The sequence below is a fragment of the Notamacropus eugenii genome, chromosome 1 (assembly GCF_028372415.1).
Source record: "Notamacropus eugenii isolate mMacEug1 chromosome 1, mMacEug1.pri_v2, whole genome shotgun sequence".
Lineage (NCBI taxonomy): Eukaryota > Metazoa > Chordata > Mammalia > Diprotodontia > Macropodidae > Notamacropus > Notamacropus eugenii.
In genome coordinates, this window is record NC_092872.1 from 596,891,444 (window position 1) to 596,916,571 (window position 25,128).

The 25,128-nt window shown below is 35.0% G+C and overlaps 1 protein-coding gene across 12 annotated transcripts in view; it reads left to right on the top strand.

The window, feature by feature from the left end:
• KIZ (kizuna centrosomal protein) overlaps positions 1-25,128 on the top strand; it is a 247,314-nt gene that overhangs the window by 185,733 nt on the left and 36,453 nt on the right. For all 12 annotated transcript variants that reach the window (XM_072634586.1, XM_072634588.1, XM_072634594.1 and 9 more), the window contains 2 exons: positions 18,370-18,535; positions 19,416-19,481. In XM_072634586.1, the coding sequence (XP_072490687.1) occupies positions 18,370-18,535; positions 19,416-19,481 (232 nt within the window). The remainder of the gene's footprint in view (positions 1-18,369; positions 18,536-19,415; positions 19,482-25,128) is intronic.

Genomic DNA, 25,128 nt, shown 5'->3' on the forward strand with positions numbered 1-25,128 from the left:
CTCCCATACTCAAAAAATCCTCCCATTTAACCTTTCCTTCCTCCCCTCTACTATATACTCTATCAAGCAGTGACACTGGCCCTTTACTGTTCCCAGCATTCAGCACTCCATCTCCAGACTGCACGTATTTTTGCTGCTAGTCCTCCATGTCTGGAATTCTCTTCCTCCTCATCTCCACTACCTGCTTTCCCTGGCTTCCTTCAGATATCTGCTAAATCACAGCTTTTTGGCTCTGATGTAGCATAGTGAATAGAATGCTGCATCTGGAATCAGGAAGATGTGAGTTCAAATCCAACATAAGGCACTTACTAACTATGTGACCAACTTTGTAAATGATAGGTACTGTTTTTACATTCTTCAAAAATCCTTTTCCATATATTTTTCAAAATAAGTTTTAAAAATATCCAATTTGTTAGGAAGATCTGATAAATATCATTTCTGTATTTATTCAACATAAAAAAATTAGCTACAATTTTATGTTGTATGTATTTTGTTTTACTTAAGTATTTTCATATTGTCTCCCCCATTAAACATTGCATTCTTCAAGAAGAACTGTATCCTTTGCTTGAAATTTTCTTCCTCATCCTTATCTTGTGAAGTCCTAGTTCTTTTAAGGCTTAGAGCAAGTGTTACTTTCCAAACAAGGTCTTTTGGTTCTCTCAGTTCTTACTGCTCCACCTCACCTGTTCCCTGCTTAGTAATTACCTTGTATTTTGTTATTTACTTATCTCTGAACATATTGTTTCATTCTAGTATAGCATAAGCACCTTGATGTCAAGAACTATTTCAATTTTCCTTTGTATTCCTAGCACCTTACGTGATTCCTGGTACATAATAGGTGTTTAATGAATGCTTATTGAATTGAAGACAGTCTGCTAGGTGATATTTTAAATTTTAAGTCTAGCACATTCATATATTATTAAATGAAATTTAAAGTTGGTGTATGTTTTCCTCTTATTTAAAAAGGACATTTTTGAAATATCAGATTGCATTTTATAGACATTTGAGGGAATAATAAGTGTTTGTTCCCTGAAGATATATTTTAGAGGTTTTTTTTAGTATTTTCAGTCATATATTTGCTTTTATACTCTTCTTAATACATATAGTATTAATATTCAGTAGCAAAACAAGGAAAAATTTATCAGAATCTCTTTGAAGCTCAATGTAGCCTCTTATTCCCTGTAGATTAATAGCTTGTCATAAGTGATCATTTTATCTTTTCCTTAAAATATTGTAATACCTGCTAAACCAAATTTATGACAATTTAATTTTTAAGTTCAGTCTATGTATTTTGAATTTTTGTTTATTACATATAAAGTAGCTCACTTCCTAAAAGGATGTCACTTCTAAATGATAGCAGCATGCCTGTTTTTCTTCCTTTAAGCATTAACATTTGCTTTAAACTGTGGTAGAAAAAGAGATAATTATGTTTATCCAGGATATATTTCTTTGTTTCCTGTGAATTATTGGCTCATAGCATGGCTCATGTGAATAAATATGCTGCTTAATAGCATGTCATGGTATATACCAGTATTCTAGTGTATTAGGTGGAAAAATTAATCATTTTGTAAAAATGTGTAAATATTATGTAGTATGCTCTATGTTTCTGTACATCCCAAAAAGTAAATTTAAAACTTCTGCAAATTAAAAGGTTTTATTTAAGATGGTTGCTTTATTTATAATCCTTAACATCCAGAAGGTAAGATAGTAACTTTACTTGTAATTATTTAGGTAGTTCTTAATAGCAATGTTTTTAAAAATTGTCAATAATCAGTCAATCATTAAACTTTTACTAAATACCTGCTATGTTCCAGGCACTACATTAAGTACTGGAGATAATAAGGAAGTTAGAAGACAATCCCTGCTCTGAAAGAGCTCACAATCTAATGAGTATCTAAGAAAACATGAAAATGTCTCTGTACAGACAAGATATATACAAGATAATCAGAGAGCAATAGCTTAGGTTTTTTACTCTAATCTAACAAAGAGAGTAATTCAATACCTATTAACTAATAGCAGTAAGTAGTTTGATTTTCGGAATTTTTTGTAAGTTTCATTTGACTAGAATAATAAATCAGAGAATTTCTCTTGTGAGCAACACAAATTCTAATTTAATTTTTTAATCCTTCACGTGAACATTTATTTTAACCTATTTACTTAATTTATTTAACAGCTATTTTGCCATGATATTAAAACTCATTTGGCCATCCAGATTTGGGGATTCTAAAGGAACACTTGCTTTTATTTTATGAAGTGAGTGAAAACAAAGATTCACTCATTGCATTTCATTTGGTATAATCTTTGCTTATTCATTGAGATTTTGTTTTAGCTTATTCCTGAAATTAAATTTCTTTGATGTGTAATGCCTTATTTCCAAGGAAGTATCAGAGGCATCAGGCTGTACTTGGGCTGTACTTAAAAGTACATAAAGCAAGATAACATTCCTTCTCAGGACCTCGCCATCACCACATATTTAAGTATTAAGGAAACTAAACACATAATTGAAACTATTTGGTTCAGTACATTGAACAAGTTTTCATCTATTTTTATATATTCCTAATATTCTTGGGAGTACAAAAGAATTTTTCAAATTCTTTAGAATTAATATTTATTTTCCTTAAAGCAAACCAGAAATACTTCCTATAAAGATAATATTGACTACATTTTCTTTGACAGTGCTACACATTTACTTTGTATATACTTTGTTTTTACTAACTGGGAAAATGTCATAAGAGTGAAAAACCTGAAAAAAGTGAAAAGCAATAAAAGTAGAGGTAGCTAAAGATGGGGAAGAGGATGGAAAAAAAAGGGAAAAGATAAGACTGTTGTTTAGGATTGTTAGGATTATGTCAACAGATGCCAGAGAGAAGACAAAACTCCTTAACTTTTATTTTGCTTCTCATTTTCCTGCCAAGAAGAATAATCTTTGAAGTGGAAAACATGGAACAATAATGGCTAATAGGAAGGTGATCCCCAGCTCATGAAGGGAAAATAGTAAGAAAGCATTTAGCAGCCCTTAATGAGTTCTAGTCACGACTTACTAGGAAACTGAAAGAATTGAGATAATATGATTGCTGAACCATTGTCAGTAATCTCTAAAAGACTGTGAGATGTAGAAATGATATAAATGTGAAGAAAGGCATTTCAAGGTTTTTGAAAAAAAGAGAGAGTAGAGTCTGTAAACTGTAGTGACCCCAGACTTCTCCTGACAATGTTTTTGTGTAGTTATGAGTCATAGAAATACAAAGAATTAATGATGAATATAATTTAGATATCATTTAGGGGCACATGGTATAGGTGAGTAAACTGACTGGGCATGATGACATATGTCCATAATTCTTAATACTAAGGAGGCTGAGATTGGTGGATTATTTGAGCTCAGTTCTGAGCTGCAGTGTACCATACTATGTCCAGTGACAGGATGAAAAGTCCCTGGGAGCCAGAGCCACAAGGCTGCCTAAGGAGAGGGGAACTGACTCAGGTCAAAAGTAGAACAGGTTAAAGCTCCTGTGCTGATCAGTCGTGGAAGCAAATTGAGTGGATATTGCAGTTCTAGCCTGGGCAAGACCCTGTCTCAAAATCATCATCATCATTGTAACAATAGGAACAGCCACAAAAATTCAACACTGTGAATAAGCACTAAAATAAAGAATGTTATCCAGCAGATATATTATCAGGAAAAGGAGCACTAGTTATGAGGAAAAGCAAGGCCAAATCACTAAATGTCCTCATAGGTTCCACCGATACTCTCTTCCATATCAAGAAAAATAAAGGAAGGCCCTAAGCATATTTTAACCTTCTTGTGGGACAAATGGACAAAAACTTCATGGAATGGGAAAGAATAGATGTGTTGCTGTCTGCATCATTGGAAGAAATTTCTGCATCAATGAGATCAGTTTCAGGTTTGAGCACATAGTCTACTTGGTACGTGATCTCTAATGCAGTTCCCTAAAGATCTATGCTTGGTCCTTTGCTATCTAATATTTTTATTAATGACTTAGAGAAGGCATGAGTGGCATGTTTCCCAAGTTTGCAAGTGACGTAAAACTGGGAGGGATAGCTAATGCTTTGGGTGATAGATTCAGGATCCAAAAAAGACTAAAATGGATTGCTAAAAAAGGACATGATATCTATACAAGCAAAACATCTGACTCTGAAGACATAATGCATAGAGAAACCTTAAGGGTCATAGGTCTCCCAGAAATACACAAGTGAAAAAAATCTAAGTACCTTAATATAAGAAATAATTCAAGAAAATGACCCAGAACTTCTGAATACAGAAAGAAAACCAGTCAAAAGAATCTACAGCTCAAAAACAAATGCTGTGTTGCAAATTCCAAAACACATAATGGTTAAATTTAACATTTGCAATGAGAAAGAACAAATTCTGCAAGTGAACAGGAGAAAAACTTTCAAATATAAGGGAAATTCACATAACATAAAACTATTGTGCACCCCATAGACACCAGAGAAGGGGATGGATTAATGTGTTCTGAAGAGCAAAGAAGCTCAAGATACAGCCCAAGATGACAAACAAACTGCAAACCTGAGCATAGTCATCAGTGAAAAAAGATGGATTTTTAATAAAAGTGGATAATAAATATGATAAAAAGAAGTTTCAATGAAAGAAATACATTTGAAGCATTCTATTTTAGAAAAATACAAACAAGCAGATTATTTGCTCTCCAAGTATCTCAGACAACCAAAACACAAAAAAAGTATGGCTAAGGAAAGAATAAATAATGAAATAAATTATCCATAGAAAATAAAAAGCCTAGAAAGAGACCTATGAGGATAAAAGCGGCAACAACAAAGTAACAACAGAGAGACCATTAAGCACTTTCTCTCTAAAAATACACAAGGAGAAAAAGAGGAAAGTAAAGTCACATGAAAAGGGAGCAGAACAGGTCTGAAACCCCGTTGAACGTCACACTGCACCACCTATTAGTGAATCGATGTGTTTAGATCTTGTTGTTGTTTATTTTTGGTATGGTACTAACTTGCAGGGTGGGAGGGTAGATAAAAGGGGGGAAGATAGAAAGAATATAAAAGGAGAATGTGTGATGTACTCAAAACATGTCATTGGTAAACAGTAAAGGGGAAAGAATTTCTGGGGAAGAAAAGCTATGGGAAAATGGGTGAGGTAACAAAGGAAATATTGAAACAGGAAAAAAAGGGAGAAATCTCAATTCAGTAATGGCATGGAGGGGAGGTTCCACTCAGGAAGACTCCCAAGGGGAAGAGGAAGACATTCTACAATGACAATGGGGACCTTAATATCTAGTATTTTGTACCCTAAAATGGGTAAAATGTGCAGGGATTCGATATTCAGACAGACTACTAGCTCTGAGAGAGTGTTGTACCTTCGTAGATAGCATCTCACCTTAGGAAAAGTGGAATCAGAATTCCTGGAAGCAAGGAAGAGTAGGAGGGCATGGACTCAAAGAGAACATTTCATGTAAATAGGAAAGAAAAAGTCATGAGGAGGACAGGGAATAAAAATAGTGCTCATGATCAGGGATACAGTCATCAGCCTCACTCAGAAAAAGGGCTATCAAAACAGGAGAATGTATGGGGGACTTGAAGTTGAGAACAAGAGAGTGCCAGGTAGTTTCCTTAAAGTAGATTAAGCAAAAAGTAGCTAGAGAGAAAAAATACTGTTTTTAAAGAAGAATCAAAGAAAAACCCCAACTCAAAAAAAATAATTAGAGTCAAATGCAGGAAAATAGAAACTTACAACTTTAAATGTAAATGGATTAAATAGTACAAGCAAATGAAAAATACCCACAGATTGGATAAGAAAACAAAATCCCACAATCTACTGCTTACAGAAAATACATCTACAGAGTAAAAACTATTCGCTGGGTAAAAATGAGAGGCTAGAAAAAAGTTTTCCATGCATCAAGTACATCCTTTAAAATATAATGAAATCATGCTGTCAGCCAAAAAACCAAAATTCATAGCATAAATTAGAAAAACACATTTATGCTGAAAGAAGCTACGTACAACAAACCAAGGTCAATATTAAATTTATGTTTTCCAAATGCCTTAACATTGATAGTCATAAACAAAGAATTAACTGAATTATAAGAAGATATGACATTAATAAAGTAATAATAAGAGAATTCAATGTCTCACTTTTTGACAAACTAAAAATTCAATAGGGAAAATAATAGAATTCAACACATTTCTGGAGAAATTAGGTCTAAAAGACTTATGGCATCTTCTAAATGGGACTTCAACAGTATATACATATTCCTCAGCCCCACATGGAATTTTGACAAAAATTGATCACGTTAGGGCATAGAGATATCTGAATTTTTTTTTTAAGTTAGAAATGCTAAAGTGAAAAAGTCAGAAATACTAAACACATTATTTATAGACCATACTACAGTAAAAACAATAATCAGTTGTGGAAGCAGAAACAAAAGATACAACCCAAATGGAGAAAGTAATGAAATTCTAAATAATAACTGGGTCAAATGATAAAAATAGAAAAATGAATAATTATGTGAAAGAAAATTATGCTGATAAAACCAAATACCAAAATTTCTAGGTTGTACCCAAAGCAGTTGTCATAGTAAATACTACATATCTAAACACATACATGAACAAATCAAAAACACAAAAAATTAATGAACTGAATATATTTAAAAGTTAGAAGGCGAAGAAATATACAAACTCAAAATAAGTACAAAAGAGGGGACACTAAAAATTGGTAAAAAATAAATTGCAAACCAAACAGAATATAGCAATGATAACCAAAATTTAAAGCTAATTCTTTGAAAAGACTAACAAAATGATAAACCTTCAGACAACCTGACGGAGAATCAAATAAACAAGATGAAATCACAACAAAATCAGATTTTAAAATTATCAAAATTTCCTTTGCAAAATTATATGCCAACAAAACTCAGAATACAAGAAAAATAGGGGAATATCTTAAAAAATATGAAATATCTAAACTAACAAATGACCAGTTGGAGAGCTTAAATAGTCTAATTTCAAAAAATTAGATAGAACTAGCTATAAAAGTACTACCAAAGAACAACCTCATGTTTCTAATGGATTCATAAAAGAATTACATGAACCTTTTAAATATGTAGTAATAGTACTACACAAAATATTCCCCCAAACTAAGAAAGTGCACTATCAAACTCATTTTATGAAACAACAAAAGTCTTCAATCCTAAACCATAGAAGGATATAAAGCAAAGAAGGAGATCAATGGCCCAACATCATTAATGAAGATAAACTCAAAATTTTCAACAAAACCTGGTAAAGCAAACTCTCACCCTTCTTCCAAGAAATCATTTATTTTGGCCAAGTTAGACCTACACCATGGATTCAAGAATGATTCAGCATCAGGAGAGCAATAAACTTAATTACATAAAAAAAGATCCAAAACCACACCTTTATTTCAGTAAATGCAGAAAACATCTTTGACAAAGTACAACTTGTATTTATACTACCAAAAAAAAAATCCCAAACCACAAGCATTGAGGGATCTTTTAAAAAAAACAAAAATCTAAAATTAAATCAAGTATTTTATGCAAGGGAGATACACTGGAAACTTTTCCCAAAAATAGAGAAGTAAAGCAAGGACTGTCGTTCTGTCTTATTTGATGTAGTTCTAGAAATGCTAGCAATAATGATATATGAAATAAAAGTGGGAAAATAGGTGATGAAAAGCTAGAATTGTACCTAGAACTAATCACATGATGGTTCATTTAAAAAATCATAAATATTTGCAATGTTTAAGACAGTAGCTTCAACAAAATTGTAGGCTAACAAGAAACCACCAGCATTTCTATATAATCATAACGAAACCCAGGAGGCAATATAAAAGAGAAATCTCATAACAAATAACTAGAAAATACGTAAAGTATTTGGAGATTAGTCTACCAAAGCACACAGAATACTTGCATTCAACTACCAGTTGCTCCTGAAGAAAAAAAAAAAAAGATTAAATAGCTGGAGGAATATTCAGTGCTTGTGTCTGAATTCATGCGAATATAATAATAATGACAATACCACCAAAATTAATTTGCAGCTTTAATGCCATGCTAATAAAGCTTATGTAAAAAATGAGTTCACCTCAAAAATTTACAAATAGATGGGCGATGATAAAAACCTATACTTTGTGTTTTGGCTTTGAAAACCTTGCAAATAGAACAAAAGATTTTCTAATTATCTTACTTAGGTATGGGAAATACCTATTAGGATTTCATATTATTTTTTCAAGGTACAAATTCTAAACCCAACTGAAACAAAATCAGAATTTTATTTGGAAAAGGCTGAAAAAAACAACACAACAAATGTTGCCATAGTCTGAGAAAGTGGGAAGTAGCAATGCAGGACTACTAGAAATCCAGAAAAGTTTCCCCCATCTTTAAAAAGTAACTGACTAAAATGATATTAAGTTGAAATTCTTTGAAAACAAATCTGAGGCGGAGGAGCCAAGATGGCAGAGTAGAAAGACACACATATGCTAGCACCTAACCCACAGCCCATCAAATACCTGTAAAGAAGAACTCCCAACAAATTCTGGAGCAGCAGAAGCCACAGAACAACGGAGTGGAGGAGATTTCTATTCCAGAGAGACCTGAAAAACCAACACCAAAGGTCCGTCTTGCACTGGACCCGGAGCAGAGCTGAGCCCTGGGTTGGCCACTCAGCACCCAGGAGAGCAGATCCCAGCAGGTTTCAGGGACAGAATCTCCAGCCACAGCACAGGTCCCTCCACCCACAGGTGCTAAAGGTCAGTGAGAGGGTCTTTTGGGCTTGCTGAGAGGGGAGCAGGGTGTCTTCATAACTCAGGCCCCCTCAGGAGGCAGCAGTGGAGGCAGCAGGAGACAAGGCCTCCCAAAGCAGGCAGGAGCTCAGATCCATTGTTGAAGGTCTCTGCATAAACCTCCTGAGGGAACTGAGCCCTGTGTGGTAGCCCTGTCCCGACCTGAGCACTTGAACTGTATCTCACACTGAATAGCAGCCCTGCCCCTGCCCAAAGCCCTGAGGCTGGGAAGCAGCATTTGAATCTCAGACCCCAAGCACTAGCTGGGAGGATCTGGAGGCATGGTGGGTGTGGAGAGGAAATTCAGAAGTCAAGTAACTGGCTGAGAAAATGCCCAGAAAAGGGAAAAAAAATAAGACCATAGAAGGTTACTTTCTTGATGAACAGATATCTCCTCCCATCTTTTCAGAGGAGGAAGAACAATGCTTACCATCAGGGAAAGACATAAATGTCAAGGCTTCTGTATCCCAAACATCCAAAATAAATATTCCATGGGCACAGGTCATGGAAGAGCTCAGAAAGGATTTTGAAAATCAAGTTAGAGAGGTGGAGGAAAAACTGGGAAGAGAAATGAGAGAGATGCATGAAAAGCAGGTCAACACCTTGATAAAGGAGACCCCAAAAAATGCTGAAGAAAATAACACCTTGAAAAATAGGCTAACTCCATTGGCAAAAGAGGTTCAAAAAGCCAATGAGGAGAAGAATGCTTTAAAAAGCAGAATTAGCCAAATGGAAAAGGAGGTTCAAAACCTCAGTGAAGAAAATAATACTTTAAAAATTAGAATGGAACAGATGGAGGCTAATGACTTTATGAGAAATCAAGAAATCGCAAAACAAAACCAAAAGAATGAAAAAATGGAAGATGATGTGAAATATCTCGTTGGAAAAACAACTGACCTGGAAAATAGATCCAGGAGAGACAATTTAAAAATTATGGGACTACCTGAAAGCCATGATAAAAAAAAAAAAAGAGCCTAGACATCATCTTTCATGAAATTATCAAGGAAAACTGCCCTGAGATTCTAGAACCAGAGGGCAAAATAAGTATTCAAGGAATCCACCGATCTTCACCTGAAAGAGATCCAAAAAGAGAAACTCCTAGGAACATTGTGGCCAAATTCCAGAGTTCCCAGGTCAAGGAGAAAATATTGCAAGCAGCTAGAAAGAAACAATTCAAGTATTGTGGAAATGCAATCAGGATAACACAAGATCTAGCAGCTTGTACATTAAGGGATAGAAAGGTGTGGAATATGATATTCCAGAAGTCAAAGGAACTAAGACTAAAACCAAGAATCACCTACCCAGCAAAACTGAGTATAATACTCCAGGGGAAAAAATGGGCTTTCAATGAAATTGAGGACTTTCAAGCATTCTTGATGGAAAGACCAGAGCTGAAAAAAAATTTACTTTCAAACACAAGAATGAAGAGAAGCATGAAAAGGTAAACAGCAAAGAGAAGTCATAAGGGTGTCAAGAAGTCATAAAGATGAACTGTTTACATTCCTACATGGAAAGACAATATTTGTAACTCTTGAAACTTTTCAGTATCTGGGTAGTTGGTGGGATTACACACACACACACACACACACACACACACACACAGAGCACGGAATGAATTGAATAGGATGGGATCATATCTTAAAAAAATGAAATTAAGGGGTGAGAGAGAAATATATTGGGAGGAGAAAGGGAGAAATGGAATGGGGCAAATTATCTCTCATAAAAGAGGCAAGAAAAAGACTTTAGTGGAGGGAAAAAGAGGGGAGGTGAGAGAAAAACATGAAGCTTACTCTCATCACATTTGACTAAAGGAAGGAATAAAATGCACACTCATTTTGGTATGAAAGCCTATCTTACAATACAGGAAAGTGGGAGAGAAGGGGATAATCAGGGTGGGGGGGATGATGGAAGGGAGGGCAATGGAAGGAGGGAGTAATTTGAAGTCAGCACTCTTGGGGAGGGACAGGATCAAAAGAGAATAGAAGCAATGGGGGGCAGGACAGAATGGAGGGAATTATAGTTAATCTTACACAACACGACTTATGGAAGTCATTTGCAAAACTACACAGATATGGCCTATATTGAATTGCTTGCCTTCCCAAAGGGAATGGGTGGGGAGGGAGGGATGAAGAGGAGTTGGAACTCAAAGTTTTAGGAACAACTGTTGAGTACTGTTCTTGCTACTAGGAAATAAGAAATACAGGTAATGGGGTACAGAAAGTTATCTGGCCTACAGGACAAAAGAGAAGATGAGGACAAGGGAAGGGAGGGATGATAGAAGAGAGGGCAGATTGGTGATAGGGGCAACTAGAATGCTGGGTGTTTTGGGGTGGGGGAGGGGACAAATGGAGAAAATGTGGAACCCAAAATTTTGTGAAAATGAATGTTAAAAGTTAAGTAAATAAATTTAAAGAATAAAAAAAAAGAAAAATAAATATGAGAGTTAAGTTGAAGAACCATGTCTTTTTCCAAAAAAAGTACAGATACTAGAGTTATAAACTACAGAAAACTCCAGGCATCCATGAGATTTTAGAAGTATTCACATATATTTTGAGAAGAAATATAAATATTAAATTTAAAGTTATAATTTTAATCAGTGCCAAGAAATGACAGGCCTCCTGGGGAAGTGACCTGTTATGCTCCTTGATTAAGTATTATAGGCAAAATTGTACACTTAAAGTTATTTCTGGTGCCTTGGTAAAAAAAAAATATATATATATCAATAGTTTGAAATGTTGTGAAGAAACCACAGGATTTGAAGCCGTATGATCTGTGTTCAAATCCTGACTATGACATTTGTTGTAAGTTTTATGACCTTGGGTAAGTTAAATAAAGCATGCTAGACTTGTTTCCTTATCTGTAAAACAAGGGGGTTCGAAAATATTGATTTCTCAGGTCCCTTCTACCTCTCAGTCTATGATCCAGTGATACTGTGAACTCTCCAGAAAGTTATAGTGTACTATATAGCATTTGAGGCAGTTTTTTTTGTTCATATAAGAAATTACAATGTGTCCTAGCTGGCAGTATTGGAATACCATAAGAGCTATTGAATGATTCCATGAAAAGAAACTATTTACAAAATCAGAGCAAAGATTTTAATTATCTGTTTCTCACAAATGAATCCTACGTCACTGAATAGTATGTTTTCACAGTAAAATAATATTGTTCTCAACTCTTTTTTGTAATTATAATTGTTTACTTAATGATTTTAGTGTTCATTCTATTATTGTCATTCCATTACCCCATTACAAACCAATATTTCCTCCCTTATTTCAGTAACATACTTGTTCTACCTGCCTCAAGTCTTTCCTTACTTCAGTCTAACATCCGCTCAGCTGCCAAGCTGATGTTCCTGAAGGGCAAGTCCAACTAACACTCTCTCCCTCTCTTTCCCTCTCTCTCCCCCCTCCCTCTCCCTTTCCCTCTCTGTCTCCCTCTCCCTTTCTCTCTCCACACTTCATAAATTCCTGTCATTGATCTTACCCTGCCAACCCTCAATCCTGAATTACTACCACCATCCATTGCCTTCATTACTACTCATGCGTTGCTGAATAAACGTGAAGAAAATAATAAAACGATGATGACTGGATTGAATACAAATTTATGTTACATAATTTCAAATGGGCCTTCATTGCAGCAGGGCAATCCTTTCAGTCCACTCAGCCCAGTGCTTTTTCCAACCTTTTCATCCCTCCTCAAATCTTTTCTAAATTCCCTTACCATCAATACCCCACTCTCTCAGCTGAGAATCTTGCCTCATATTTCAATGAAAAATAATTTGAGGCCATTTCTTAAGAGCTCCCTCTTATCTCCTCCTCATCTCACATCTCTCAGATATGCCACCATCTCTTTGTTCACCATGTCTCACAGGACAAGGTGACCCTTTCCCTTGCCAAAGCACCCTATGTGAACAAGTGATCCCAATCCATCTTTTCTTTTCCAGCAGATAATCCATAATAAAAGGATTTGCCCTGTGAAGTTTGGATTCAGTCAAAGGGCTAAACTTGAGGACCTAGAGGGCCCCATGTGACCTCAAGGCTGCAGGTTCTCCACCTGTCTTAAATCATTGTATTGCTGAGAAGAGCTAAGCCTATTCCAATGATCTCCTAATTGCCAAATCAAGTGTAATTTTCTGCCCTCATTCTTCTTGACTTCACTGCAGCCTTTGACACTATTCATTGCCAGGCCTAAAGGCCTGAGGGCTACCCGAGTCTTACTTTACCTGTCCCAGGTCTTCGGTTGGCCAAACCGGATAAACGTATGAGAGAAGAGACTTTCCGGAGTCGAACAAGGGTTAGGCTTTATTCAGGGTCCTGGTTACATGTGCAGGGGGAGCTCTTCCTTAGGAGGGAGAGAGAAGTCTCCCAAGGAGGCAAAGATGTTACAGTAAGAGATTGGAAGCAGAAGTGGAAGTGGGGAGAGAGGGGGAGGGGAGAGCGAAGAGAGGAAAAGGGAGGAGAGGCCTTCTGTCTGTCAGGGCCCCTCGCGCTAAGAGCGCCTTCAGGCTTTCCTGACCCTAATTAAGCTCTCCAGCCGAGTAGTTTGCACCTGAATACCGTGCCTGTTAGATAACAATAGGTGTGCCCAGATCCGGGTCAGTCTCGAGGGCGGGGATGCTCCTCCCATCACGTTCTCACGGGAAGAGGCGGAAATACACGAGATTGCTCGGTCTCACTCCTCGATTCCCTGCTGTTTTCTGGGGGGCCTCATGAGAACTCTAAGATTTAGAAGTTCCCACCTTTACCCGCCCGAGACTGTCCACATGGAACTGAGCTTCCCCCCCCAACAGTTCATCATCTTCATGTCCTTGATACTCTTCCTTCTCTAGGTTTTTATGACACCCAGGTGAGAAATTAGGACTCCTGTAAATTTCTTACTTGCACATAGTTGTTTGGATATTGTCTTTTCCATTAACTATGAGCTCCTTGAGAGGAGAGACTATCTTTTGTCTTTCTTTGTATCCCTAGCACTTAGCACATAGTTTACCCCTAATGAATATTTATTGACTGGCATGTCTGCTTCAACTCTAGAATGCTAGGATTCTGTGAAATATCAGACTCAGTTCATATATGCCCTTATCCTAAACTTGGTCATGTATTTAATGATTTCATCAGTGTCTTTGATGATACCAGAGAGTTCATACGTATTATATATGCTGTTGACATTAAAGAAAATCTCTTGATAAACTGAAGGAATACTAACTGTTAACAGAGTGGTCTATCATCTTACCAAAATCTGTATTGCTTTCTAGTAGTACTAATCTCTTGTCTCTCTACTAGAGCGGTCCTGTTTCTGTTAGCAGAGTCTTTATGATGTATAACTTTTTTACTACAGCTACTGAGGTAAGGACTATTGACAGAACAGATGGGACAACTAGAAAGTAGTCTTTGTTAGTTTAATACTAACAATTCATGCCATATATCAAAATAATCTGCAAATGTATATATTTGGTAACAGTGGAAACAGAAGAGCAAGGAAGAAATTACCTTTCAGTTCTACAGCTAGGATAAGAACTCACAACTAAACATGGAATAAAGAGCATCAGAATATAAAATAAAAAATTTTGATTACATAAAAGTAAAAATTTTTTCTCCAAATTTATTTTCCTTATTTATCTCCTATTCTCTTTCATATATTCTACACCGTAGCCAAATTACACTTGTCACATCTCCTTTCTCTACCAGACCTAGAGAGAATTCCAACCCTTCTTATGTGGGAAGACCCCTAGATTTGGGTTCAGAAGATTTGAGTTTTGAATGCTGGTTCTGCTCTGTGTTATGAATATGACCTTGGATAAGAGTCAAATTATCTCTCTGGGCCTCAGTTTCCTCATTTGTACAATAGATAAATTCTTAAATCCCTGGAGTCAAAACTAGGAGGAATGGGAAAAATTGCAGATAGGTAGTTTTAAACTCAGTGTCAGGAAAAAAATTCCTAAAAACTTGCACTATCTAAAATTAGAATACATTGCCTTTGGAGGTACAATCTCCCTCACTCTAGAGATCTTCAGATAAGGGTTTTAATAAATGGCCCTTGAGATCCCCTTTTTTATAATGGATCCCTTTAATTCAGAAATTTAGTTTCATACACAATTTAAGTTTTAAAAAGCATACAGAACATAAATCATATGTATTTCTCAACAAAAATAACGTTTCCTAAACAATTTCAGGTCAGATAAAAACATTTTTATTTTTTAAAATCTAAAAGTGGTGTTTCTTAATTGTTAAAGCCAAGAAGCAGACCTGGAAAATAGATCCAGGAGAGACAATTTAAAAATTATTGAACTACCTGAAAGCCATGATCAAAAAAACAGCCTCAATATCATCTTCCAAGAAATTGTCAAGGATAAGTGCCCTGACATTGTAGAACCAGAGAGTTCTACATATTAAAAGAACTCACCAGTTACCTCCTAAAAGAGATCCCAAAAGGAAAACTTCTAGGAACATTGTAGCCAAATTCCAGAGCTCCCAGGTCAAGTAGAAAATATTGCAAGCAGCCAGAAAGAAGCAATTTAAGTATTGTGGAAATACAATCAGGATAATATAAGATCCAGCAGCTTCTACATTAAGGTATTGTTGGGCTTGGAATATGATATTCCAGAGCTCAAAGGAGCTAGGATTAAAACCAAGAATTACATACCCAGTAAAATTGAGTATAATACTTCAGGGGGGGAAATGGTCATTTAATAAAATAGAGGACTTTCAAGCTTTTTTGTTGAAAAGACTAGAGATGAATAGAATATTTGACTTTCAAACACAAGAATCAAGAGTAGCATGAAAAGTTAAACAGGAAAGAGAAATCATAATTTGAACTGTTTACTAAATTTGAACTGTTTTCATTCCTACATGGAAAGATAGTATTTGTAAATCTTGAGACTTTTCTCAGTATTTGGGTAGTTGGAGGAATTATATACATATAGACAGAGAGCACAGGATGAGTTGAGTAGGTAGGGATGATACCTAAAAAGATAAAATTCAGGTGTGAGAGAGGAATATATTGAGAGGAGAAAGGGAGAAATAGAATGGGGCAAATTATTTCACATAAAAGAGGCAAGAAAAAGTTTTCTCTCATCACATTTGGCTTAAGGAGGAATAATATGCACACTCAATTTGGTATGAAAATCTATTTTAATACTACAATAAAGTAGGAGGTAACGGGACAAGGGAGGGGATGATAGAAGGAAGGGCAAATAGGAGGAGGGGTAATTAGAAGTAAACAATTTTGAAGAGGGATAGGGTCAAAAGAGAGAATAGAATAAATGGGGGACAGGATAGGATGGAGGGAAGTATAGTTAATCTTTCACAACATGAGTGTTATGGAACTGTTTTGCATGACTAAACATGTATAACGTACATCAGATTATCTTCTCAATGAGGGTGGCTGTAGAGGGAGGAAGGGAGAGTAGTTGGAACTCAAAGTTTAAAAATGAATGTTAAAAATTGTTTATACATGCAACTGGGAAATAAGATATACAGGCAATGAGGTATAGAAATCTATCTTGCCCTACAGGAAAATAGAAGGAAAGGGGATAAGAGAAGGGAGGGGTGTGGTAGAAGGGAGGGCAGATTGTGGGAAGGGGTAATCAGAATGCACACTGTCTTGGGCTGGATGGAGAGGAGAGATGGGGAGAAAATTTGGAACTCATCATCATGTGGAAGTGTCTGTTGAAAACTAACAATAAATAAATAAAAAATTTTTAAAAGCCAGGAAGCATTCACTGAGAAGTTAGACTATCCAGAACAAACCCTTACCTATGTTCGGTACCCATAAAGCAATTGAAAGTAAATGCGTAAACAATAAACTACAGCAATGCCTTTGAAATACAAGTATAAAAAGACATTGGTGATTTTCTTAGCTTAACAAGAACTAGTATTTACTACCCAAAGCAGCATCTGGAATCACTTGTTCTCATTGTTCTTCATGAAAGCTTTACTTTAAGCTCTAAGAAATATTAATAATGTTACTATGTTTTTATTTAATCTAGTACCTGTTTTTGAGTCATCAACTTTGTAAAATAGGTCATGTTGGATGGAGCTTTTGTGAGTGTGCTGATGCTTCTCCTTTCTTCTAAGGAGATCGTGCCTTACTGTAGGAAGAGCTATAAATGTGGACTGAAGGAACAATAGGTTCACCTCCCACTTCTGCTACTTAATAGCAATATTAGCTAATATTTATATAGTTTTGTTACATGCCAGGCAGTTTACAGTGATTTATAATTGTTACCCCTTTCGATCCTTATGACATCCCTTGGAGGTAGGTGCTATTATAATCCCCATGTTCAGGTGAGGAAACAGATGGCCAGAGGTTTTAAGTGGCTTTTGCTCAAACAGGATCACTCAGCTAGTAATACACAGGAAAAGGTGGGACAGTCAGTAGGCCAGTTTGGCTAGAACTAGAGCACTTGTAGTACCTCTTTCACAGGTTTGTTATATCAAATGTGAGAATATATGTGAAAGGACTTTGCAAACTGTGAAGCACTACATAAAGACCAGTTGGATTGAATGAAATTGAAGGGGAGGAACAATCACTTGGTAGTGTTATCATGTATGTTAAATAGTAACCTACTGTTTATGAACTATTTTCATTTCGTTGTGAAGACTTAACCAAAAGTCTAGTAATGCTAATCAAGCATCACCATTGATGATGTGACTTTAAAGCTTAGTTTTCCATTGGTAAAATGGGGTTGACTAAGCTTATTCTCGCCCACCTCACTAGAACCAGAGAGATTACATGTACAATTACATTTAAAGCTCTTTGAAAGAAAGATACTTTATAAATACTCTCAAATAGCTCAAGTTAGTTTAGAAGAAAGCATATAAATGTTTACACCTTATGTAGAGGTCATATTAGTGCTTAGTGTAAATAGTCTTTTGCTCGGTGCATCCCCTCTACAGAGAAGCCTTTCTTCAAGCCAAGAGTCACTTTCTGTAAAGTTCAGGGGACAGTCGGAAGGATAGGGGAAGAAAGTCTGATCACCTTTCTTCCAGGTGTCTTTCTCAACCCAAATCAGTACTGACATGAGTGCTTTTAGTTACGAAGGTATTTTTTTACCATCTTGATCCCAAGAAAGCAGAAAATTTTTAACAGAAAAGTAATCTCCTACCCAAAGTGATATGAACTAACTCTCTCTCCCTCTCCCCCTCCCTCCCTCCCTCCCCCTCTCTACCCCCTTCCTACCCTCCCTTTCTTTCCATACATAAGTATATATGTAAATATTTTTGAGTTGGTAGGGTCCCATGTTGACACACAAGGGAGAAGACATTGGTCCAGATTGAGAAAAATAAAATACATTGATAGGCTGCTCTCAGGACTAAGTGGAATAATACAGTGTGTTATAGAAAATGTATTTTCAAAAAGAAAAAAAATTTCATTGTTAATTTTAATTTAATGTTAATTTAATGTTTTCAGGATTGAAGTATAATGTAAAATAATAGAGTTTTAACTTGATTTGAAGATAATTTTTGTTAAATGTCAAGCCCAAAATTATTTTTAACTGATATATCACAGAGACCAAGGGGAATGTGGCAGCAGTTTATTTTTCTTTGTGTAAATGTGTGTGTTTTTTAATACTGTAGGCTACAGCATTATTGAAAAAAGCCCTTACAGAAGAGAGTGAAGATAGGTCGTCTATTCACAGTAATGAATCATCTTGCAGCTTGCCATCCATTCTGAATGACAATGGTGAAATAAAGCAAGCAAAACATGTTCAATGGCTTGACAGCATTGGTACAAGGGAACAAGGTAACTATTGTTAAAGGGTCTGTCCATAGCAAAAATGCATTCATGTGATACCCAATTTCTTAAGGTATATTTATAAAATAAAAACATTGAAGACTATGGAGTAGTAACATTCTAATTTTGTTGAATACATCTTTCAGTTTTATAGTTCCCTTCTGATAAATATGTCCCTTTTCATTCTAATAAGAAATATTAGAGCTTGGTACATAAGTAGGGAAATAACCACCTAATTTAGTGCTATATCTTTTTCCCTTCTAAAACATAAATATTGGATTATAATTTTGCTAAATTTGAATTGCTGGGGAAAATAGATCTCAGCAAGACTTATCTTTTATGACCAAATTCATTACACAAAAATGAAAATTATTCCATAAAATAGCCATAAAGTATTTTAAGATCAAATTAATTGAACTTGCTTCTTTTTACTACCCTAAAAATTGTTTTTTCAGATTGCTTTAGGTATTATGTTATTACTTCAGAGCATTTCTTATCAAAGAATAATGAATCAGATAACTTAGGTGTGGCACATTTTACCTAGATTCTATCAGGTCTTTTAATTTTTTGTACTTTTAATCTAAGCCAATAATAATATTTGCACGATTTTTGGTTGATGGACACTTTTGCTACTGAAAGATAGAGAGATTGTTTTAGGTTTTAAATTCTGTCTGAACTTAGGATATTTCCATGGAAGCTTCATAGACAGAGTAGAAATATTTGACTGTAAAGTTCACAGTAGGTTTCCTGTTTAAGAACAGTAATGGATAGTTTAGATCAATAAACAAGAGATAATGAAAGTGAGAAATTAAAGGGAATAGGTCTTAAAAGAAAACAAAACCAGTCTGATCAGTGTGACTATGAAACATGTTGTCTGTTCCCTTTTCAGAAGTCACCAGTGCATGTGAAGATGAGAGCAAGGAAGAAAGCTTGGTAGAAAAGATTCCTATTACAGGTAAAAGTAATGGTTGCCTAATAGTCTCAAATACAGTATCCAACCTTATTATATAATCAAAATATTCTCTTTCAGTGATTTGTACATCCCACTAATAGTAAATTCAACTACTTTATGCTGAGCAGAGAGATTAGACATAAGATCATAAAGTAAAAGCTTATGTTAACATAAACTAAGGTTGAAAATGACAGTGTCTATTTAATTCCTTATAATCATGTTACACATTTATACCATGTGAATATCCTCTGTCATTTAGCCTTTCAGGTCCTAGTATCTGTGTTAAAAGGTCAGTCTCCATGGGGAAGATCTAGTAATTATATGGCAAACTACAGATGTTTCTGATTTGATTCTTTTCTTTTCTGTAGTAATTGAATGTGTATCATTAGAATGAGAGTAGAAAAAAAAATGTACTAGACAAGAAGCTATGCTTGTGCCTCAGTTACAAAGCCAGTCTGATAATTTAAAAATTTTAGCAATAAGGTTTTATCAAGCCTTATTAAGATCTCCTTGGAGTAGATGTACTAACCTTGTTTAGATGGAATCCGAATAATATAGTCACTTTTTTGGTTTTAGGATATCAACAGCATAAATTAGTATTCTGAATAGAATTCTATTTGTCAGACATCTAAATTTACTATTACCTTATTTTGTAAAGTGGTGCAATAAGTACTTCATTATAAATTCAAAGGTCTGACTTTAAATATTTATGCAAGCATGTATACCATTGCAGATGCTGAGACATGCATCTGCATCTATGGTATTTGTTTTTTTTTTAATAAATGGAAATAACAATAAATTTATAGCAGCACAATTCGTGGTATAATGATTGAGAAACGTGTTTGTGATTAACTCTGATTTTCAAAAAACATAATAGGTTTAGTGTGAATTAAATTTGCTGATATTTCTTTTAGAATAGTGTGATTCTTTTTCCTCTTAAGCCTTTATACCGAAATTATTTTTTATTTCTTTTCAATTTTGATTTGTAGAAAATACTGATAGGGTAGGGTCAACTCATTCTCATTAATGGGAGCAAAGGTATAATTAGTACAAAATAGCAAATAATCTAAAAAAATTTTATTTAGCTTTCCAATATGTGTGGGATTTCCATTTGAATGTGAATATATGTAATTTTCTAGGAATTCACTTCAAGCAAAATAACGGGACTTTATTGGTTTTAGGAAGAGATAGAAAACTATCTCACTTCCCCATTCTGCTCCTCTATTCGTGTGTTATAAAATCATAGATTATTAAATGTGGACTAGACCTTAGAAATGAGTCAGTTTTCCCCTCCAAACTATTCAATGCCAAGAGTAAACCATTGTTCCTTAAATTGAATCAAAGTTTACCTTCTGTCATATGCTCCCTTGAGTAGGGGAAGACAGGTAAGTGTGTAGGTTTCAAAGTAAACAGAGAAAGGTCAGTTGCCCAAAGAAACAAGTAAGTACTTAATTAGACTGGATTTTAGTTGTCAGTAAACTTGAAAGCAAGATGAGCATAAATCACAATTCAGTTAGCCTTTCACCACAGAAGCAAAAATTGATAATTTTTTTTAAAAGTACAGTTTTGTGTGTTTATAGGTTCTTTGTGTATCAGAATACTTTAACTTTTAAATGACTTCCTGTTGGAAAAACATGTTTTGGGTTTGATTTCTTTTAAATAAATTTTTATTGAAACTTTTTTCTTGTATTATATTTTTTCCAAGTTTCCCTCTCCTCTCTCCCCAAGAGTCATTTCATGTAACAAATAGTATTTTTTTAGAGAAGAAAAAAATCACAACTAACTGATACATTGGAAAAGTGCAAAAACATGTAGTGTATAACACCTATTGACCTCTGACCTCAAAGAAGGTGTAGGTTGGGGATATCTTCTTATATCTTTTAAGTCCTCCTTGATCGTCATAATTTTTTATATTCACTTTTGATTTCTTAATGTATAGATCTTTTTTCATTTACATTGTTGTTACTATGAATATTGTTTTCTTTACTATGTTTACTTTACTTTGCCTCACTTCATATAGATCTTTCCATGCTTCTCTGTACTCATCACACATTTCATTTCTTACAGCAGAGTAATATTCTCTTACATCTGTGTACTATAATTTGTTTAATCATTTGTCAGTTCATGGGCATCAACCTTGTTTCCAGTTATTTGCTAAGCATGAAAAATGCTACTATAAATATTTTGGTATATGTGGGAACTTTTTTGTTATCCATGGTTTCCATGGGGGTATAAATCTGGTAGTGGAGTCTCTGGTTCAAAGGATGTGGACATTTTTGTTACTTTATTTGCATAATTCCGAATTGTTTTCCAAAATGAATGTACCATTTCACAGTTCCACCAACAATATATTGATATGTTTATCATTCTACAATCCTTCCAACATTGAATTTTTGTGTTGTTATTTTGCCACTTTGAAGGTTGTAAGGTGAAACTTTAGAGCTGTTTTGGTTTACATTTCTCTTTTTATTAGTACGTTGGAGCATTCTTTCATGTGGTTATTCATATCTTTTGACCTTTTATCTGTTGGCAAGTGACAGCTTGATATCTTTCAAAGCTATCTTTGTTTCTTCTTTAGTTTAAAATATATTTGATCTTTTAGCCAATATCTATTGCTTACTATTGAGAGGCTGACCTGCCTTATAACATGTTTGGGCCTTTCTTGACTTTTCATTTTGTTATAACTCCTATACTTTAAGTTTCCAAGTTCACAACAGTTTTTCCCTTTCATTAAAGTTAGTTTCTTTTTGTCAAGAAATATTTGGAACTTTCAAGTATGAAAAAAAAAGCTTAATTATTTAGTTTGAATGATGTCTGACATTTAAATAGCACTTGAAGGTTTATAACATATTATGTATACATACATATACACACACACACACATTCATATTTGATCCTTGCAAGAATCCTTTGAACCAAGTGTTGTAGTTTATTATGCTTACTTAATAGATGAGGAAATGGAGGATTGACGAGGTTAAATGACTTACCCAAAGTCTCATATTTAATAAGTGTTAAAGGTACAATTTGAATCCAGATCTTCCTAATATCAAGTCCAGATTTCTATCCATTATGCCATCCTGCTTTCTGATATAGTTTTATACTTTAGCCTATTTGATCTTTTATACTTGCTTCCCTTCTTATTGCTTATGTAATTACATAGTTTGTATGTACATATATACATATATTCATTGTATTTTTTGTATGGTTCTGTCACCAAATTAGAGAATTACTGGTCACTTGTTGGGCTATCTCAAGTAGATTGTCAGGTGCCTGGGTAAATTGCAGTGTGAGCGCCTTCATTTTATATAGGTAAAATATGATTTTAAAAAAACACATTATGAGTGTCCTTGAAGGGGAGGAGGTATCACAAAAAGAAGACATACCCCCAGAAAAATTGAGAAAGGGAGGAGAAAAAGGAGACTAGGCTTCTGGCCTCAGAATTGCTGACTATATACATACATATGTGTGTGTGTGTGTGTGTGCATATATATATATATATACATTATCACCCTTTCTTCCCGTTCCTGGCTACTGAAGCAAAATGGAGAGCACAGAGAGTTTGGACAATTACCCTAGGGATAACATTGTCTTAGCTATAGAGAAAAAAGATCTCTTCTGTTTGTGAGCACAGCTAATGATTTTATTTAAGGAAGGTGTTTACTTATCTATAATAAAAATGTCACCATAACTAATCCTGAGTAGAATCTCATGATATGTAGATGATCTCTACCCTGAAGTTTCCAGTATATCCTTTAAGAAAACATTAAAGAAGTTGTCACCAAAGCTGATGAAATACTTGCTCTAACTCTTAAGAAACATTTGTGAAGACCTTTCATTTTGAAACATTTCTTCAAATACCTAAACGCATTCTAAATGCATTCTGGTCCCTAAGCAGCATATTTTCTTATCCCCAAGAATAGATTCTCTGAGCTGAAAGGGATCTCAAAGGTCATCCAGTCAAATCTATACCTGAACTACAGTAATTCCCTCTATAATATCCCTACTAGGTAGTCTATTTGAAGACCTCTAGTAGTAGGAAAACCACTACTTCCTGAGGCAGTTCATTCTACTTTGGATCATTTTAATTGTTAGATAGTTCTTCCTTATTTTCATCTAACTCCTGCCTCTGAAACTTCCTTCCATTGCTCCTAGTTATGCTTTCTGGGTCAAAGCAGAATAAATCTGGTCCTTCTTACATATAACAGCACTTCAGATACTTGAAGATCATTATTTTGTCTCCTGTAAGCCAAAAGGAGTTTGGAGAGTGTTATAAGGAATATGTAGTATTTTATGTAAGCTTTAAAGAATATGTGGAATTTCAGTTGGCCTTCTATCTCTATCTCCCCCCAGTCCCAATTATAGAATTGCTATCTCTCCTTTAAATCTCAACTCAAATACCACCTTCCATAGAAAAATTCCTGGAGGAGGCAGGAGGGAATGGGACCAAGAACTCAAGTTGGGGAGGTTAAGCCTAATGTAAAATGGGGATTCCTCTTTGTAAACAGAAAGAAAGAGGAGAAATTGGTAACGATACAGAAAAGTTGTGGGGATTGGCAGAAGGGAACTGAGGGGGAGTTCACTTTGACCTTAGCTTTCTAAGAGAAATGAAAGGCTGAGTTATCTTTTGTGTGTTGAGGTTAGAGATGTGGTTGAAAATTTGAGGAGAAAAAGTTTTGGAATCAGTATTAAGAATGAAATACAGGGAGAAGAAAAGTGGAAAAAAAATACTTTATAAGATACAAGAAGAAAATCCCTTGTGACTGGGTCAGGGATAATAAGAGAAAACCTTCTGTAAGTGATGTAATATTAAATTATATTTTAAGGGAAATTGTAGGAATTTCACAGAGAGAGTGGGAAGACAGATGGACCACTAATTGAAATGCTACCCTGGCACTTCTTTCTTGTGCCTTTTCCCTAATTTCTTCTAGACAAAAACTGTCTCTCCTGACTATGAGTTGTCGTGGTAACTAAGTAGCTTCCTTTTATGAGCAACTAATTCTCATCTCCTTGCAGCATATTTATTTGTTTATATGTCCAATTTCCCCTCTTCTAGATTGTAAGCAACTTGAAAGCGGGTTATCATTCATCTTTGTGTTCTCCATAGCACCTTGGAAAGTAATGTACACATAGCAGGTGCTCAGTCAGTGTTTGTTACAATTAATTTAACTTAGTGAAGGACAAATCTGCACACATTTTAGTGTATACAGAGGAAGTCAGCCAGGATGGGGAAGGATCTAGAAACCAGTATCAGTATGAAACAGCTAAAGACCCTAAAATTGTTTATCTTGGAAAAAGAAAAATCTAAGTAGAGTACATAATAGCTGCCTTCATATACTGGAAGGGCTGTCATGTAGAAGGAACTTATATAGTCTCTGTTATTCCATGGGCAAGACCTAAAATTAATTGGTAGTTTTGTAGCAAACTGTATTTCAGTTCATTATAAGGTAGGATGTATAAATTAGAAAGAAATTACTGACATTTAGAATTGTCTCATAGTGAAAGGGGAAGCCTAATGAAGTGATGGGTTTCAGAACATCATTTTAAGTATTCACACAAAGACTACTGACCACTTCTTAAGGATGTTAGAGAAGGCAGTTGGACTAGGTGACTTCTAGGGTCTTTATCAAATCTCTGCACCTTTGTACTGGCT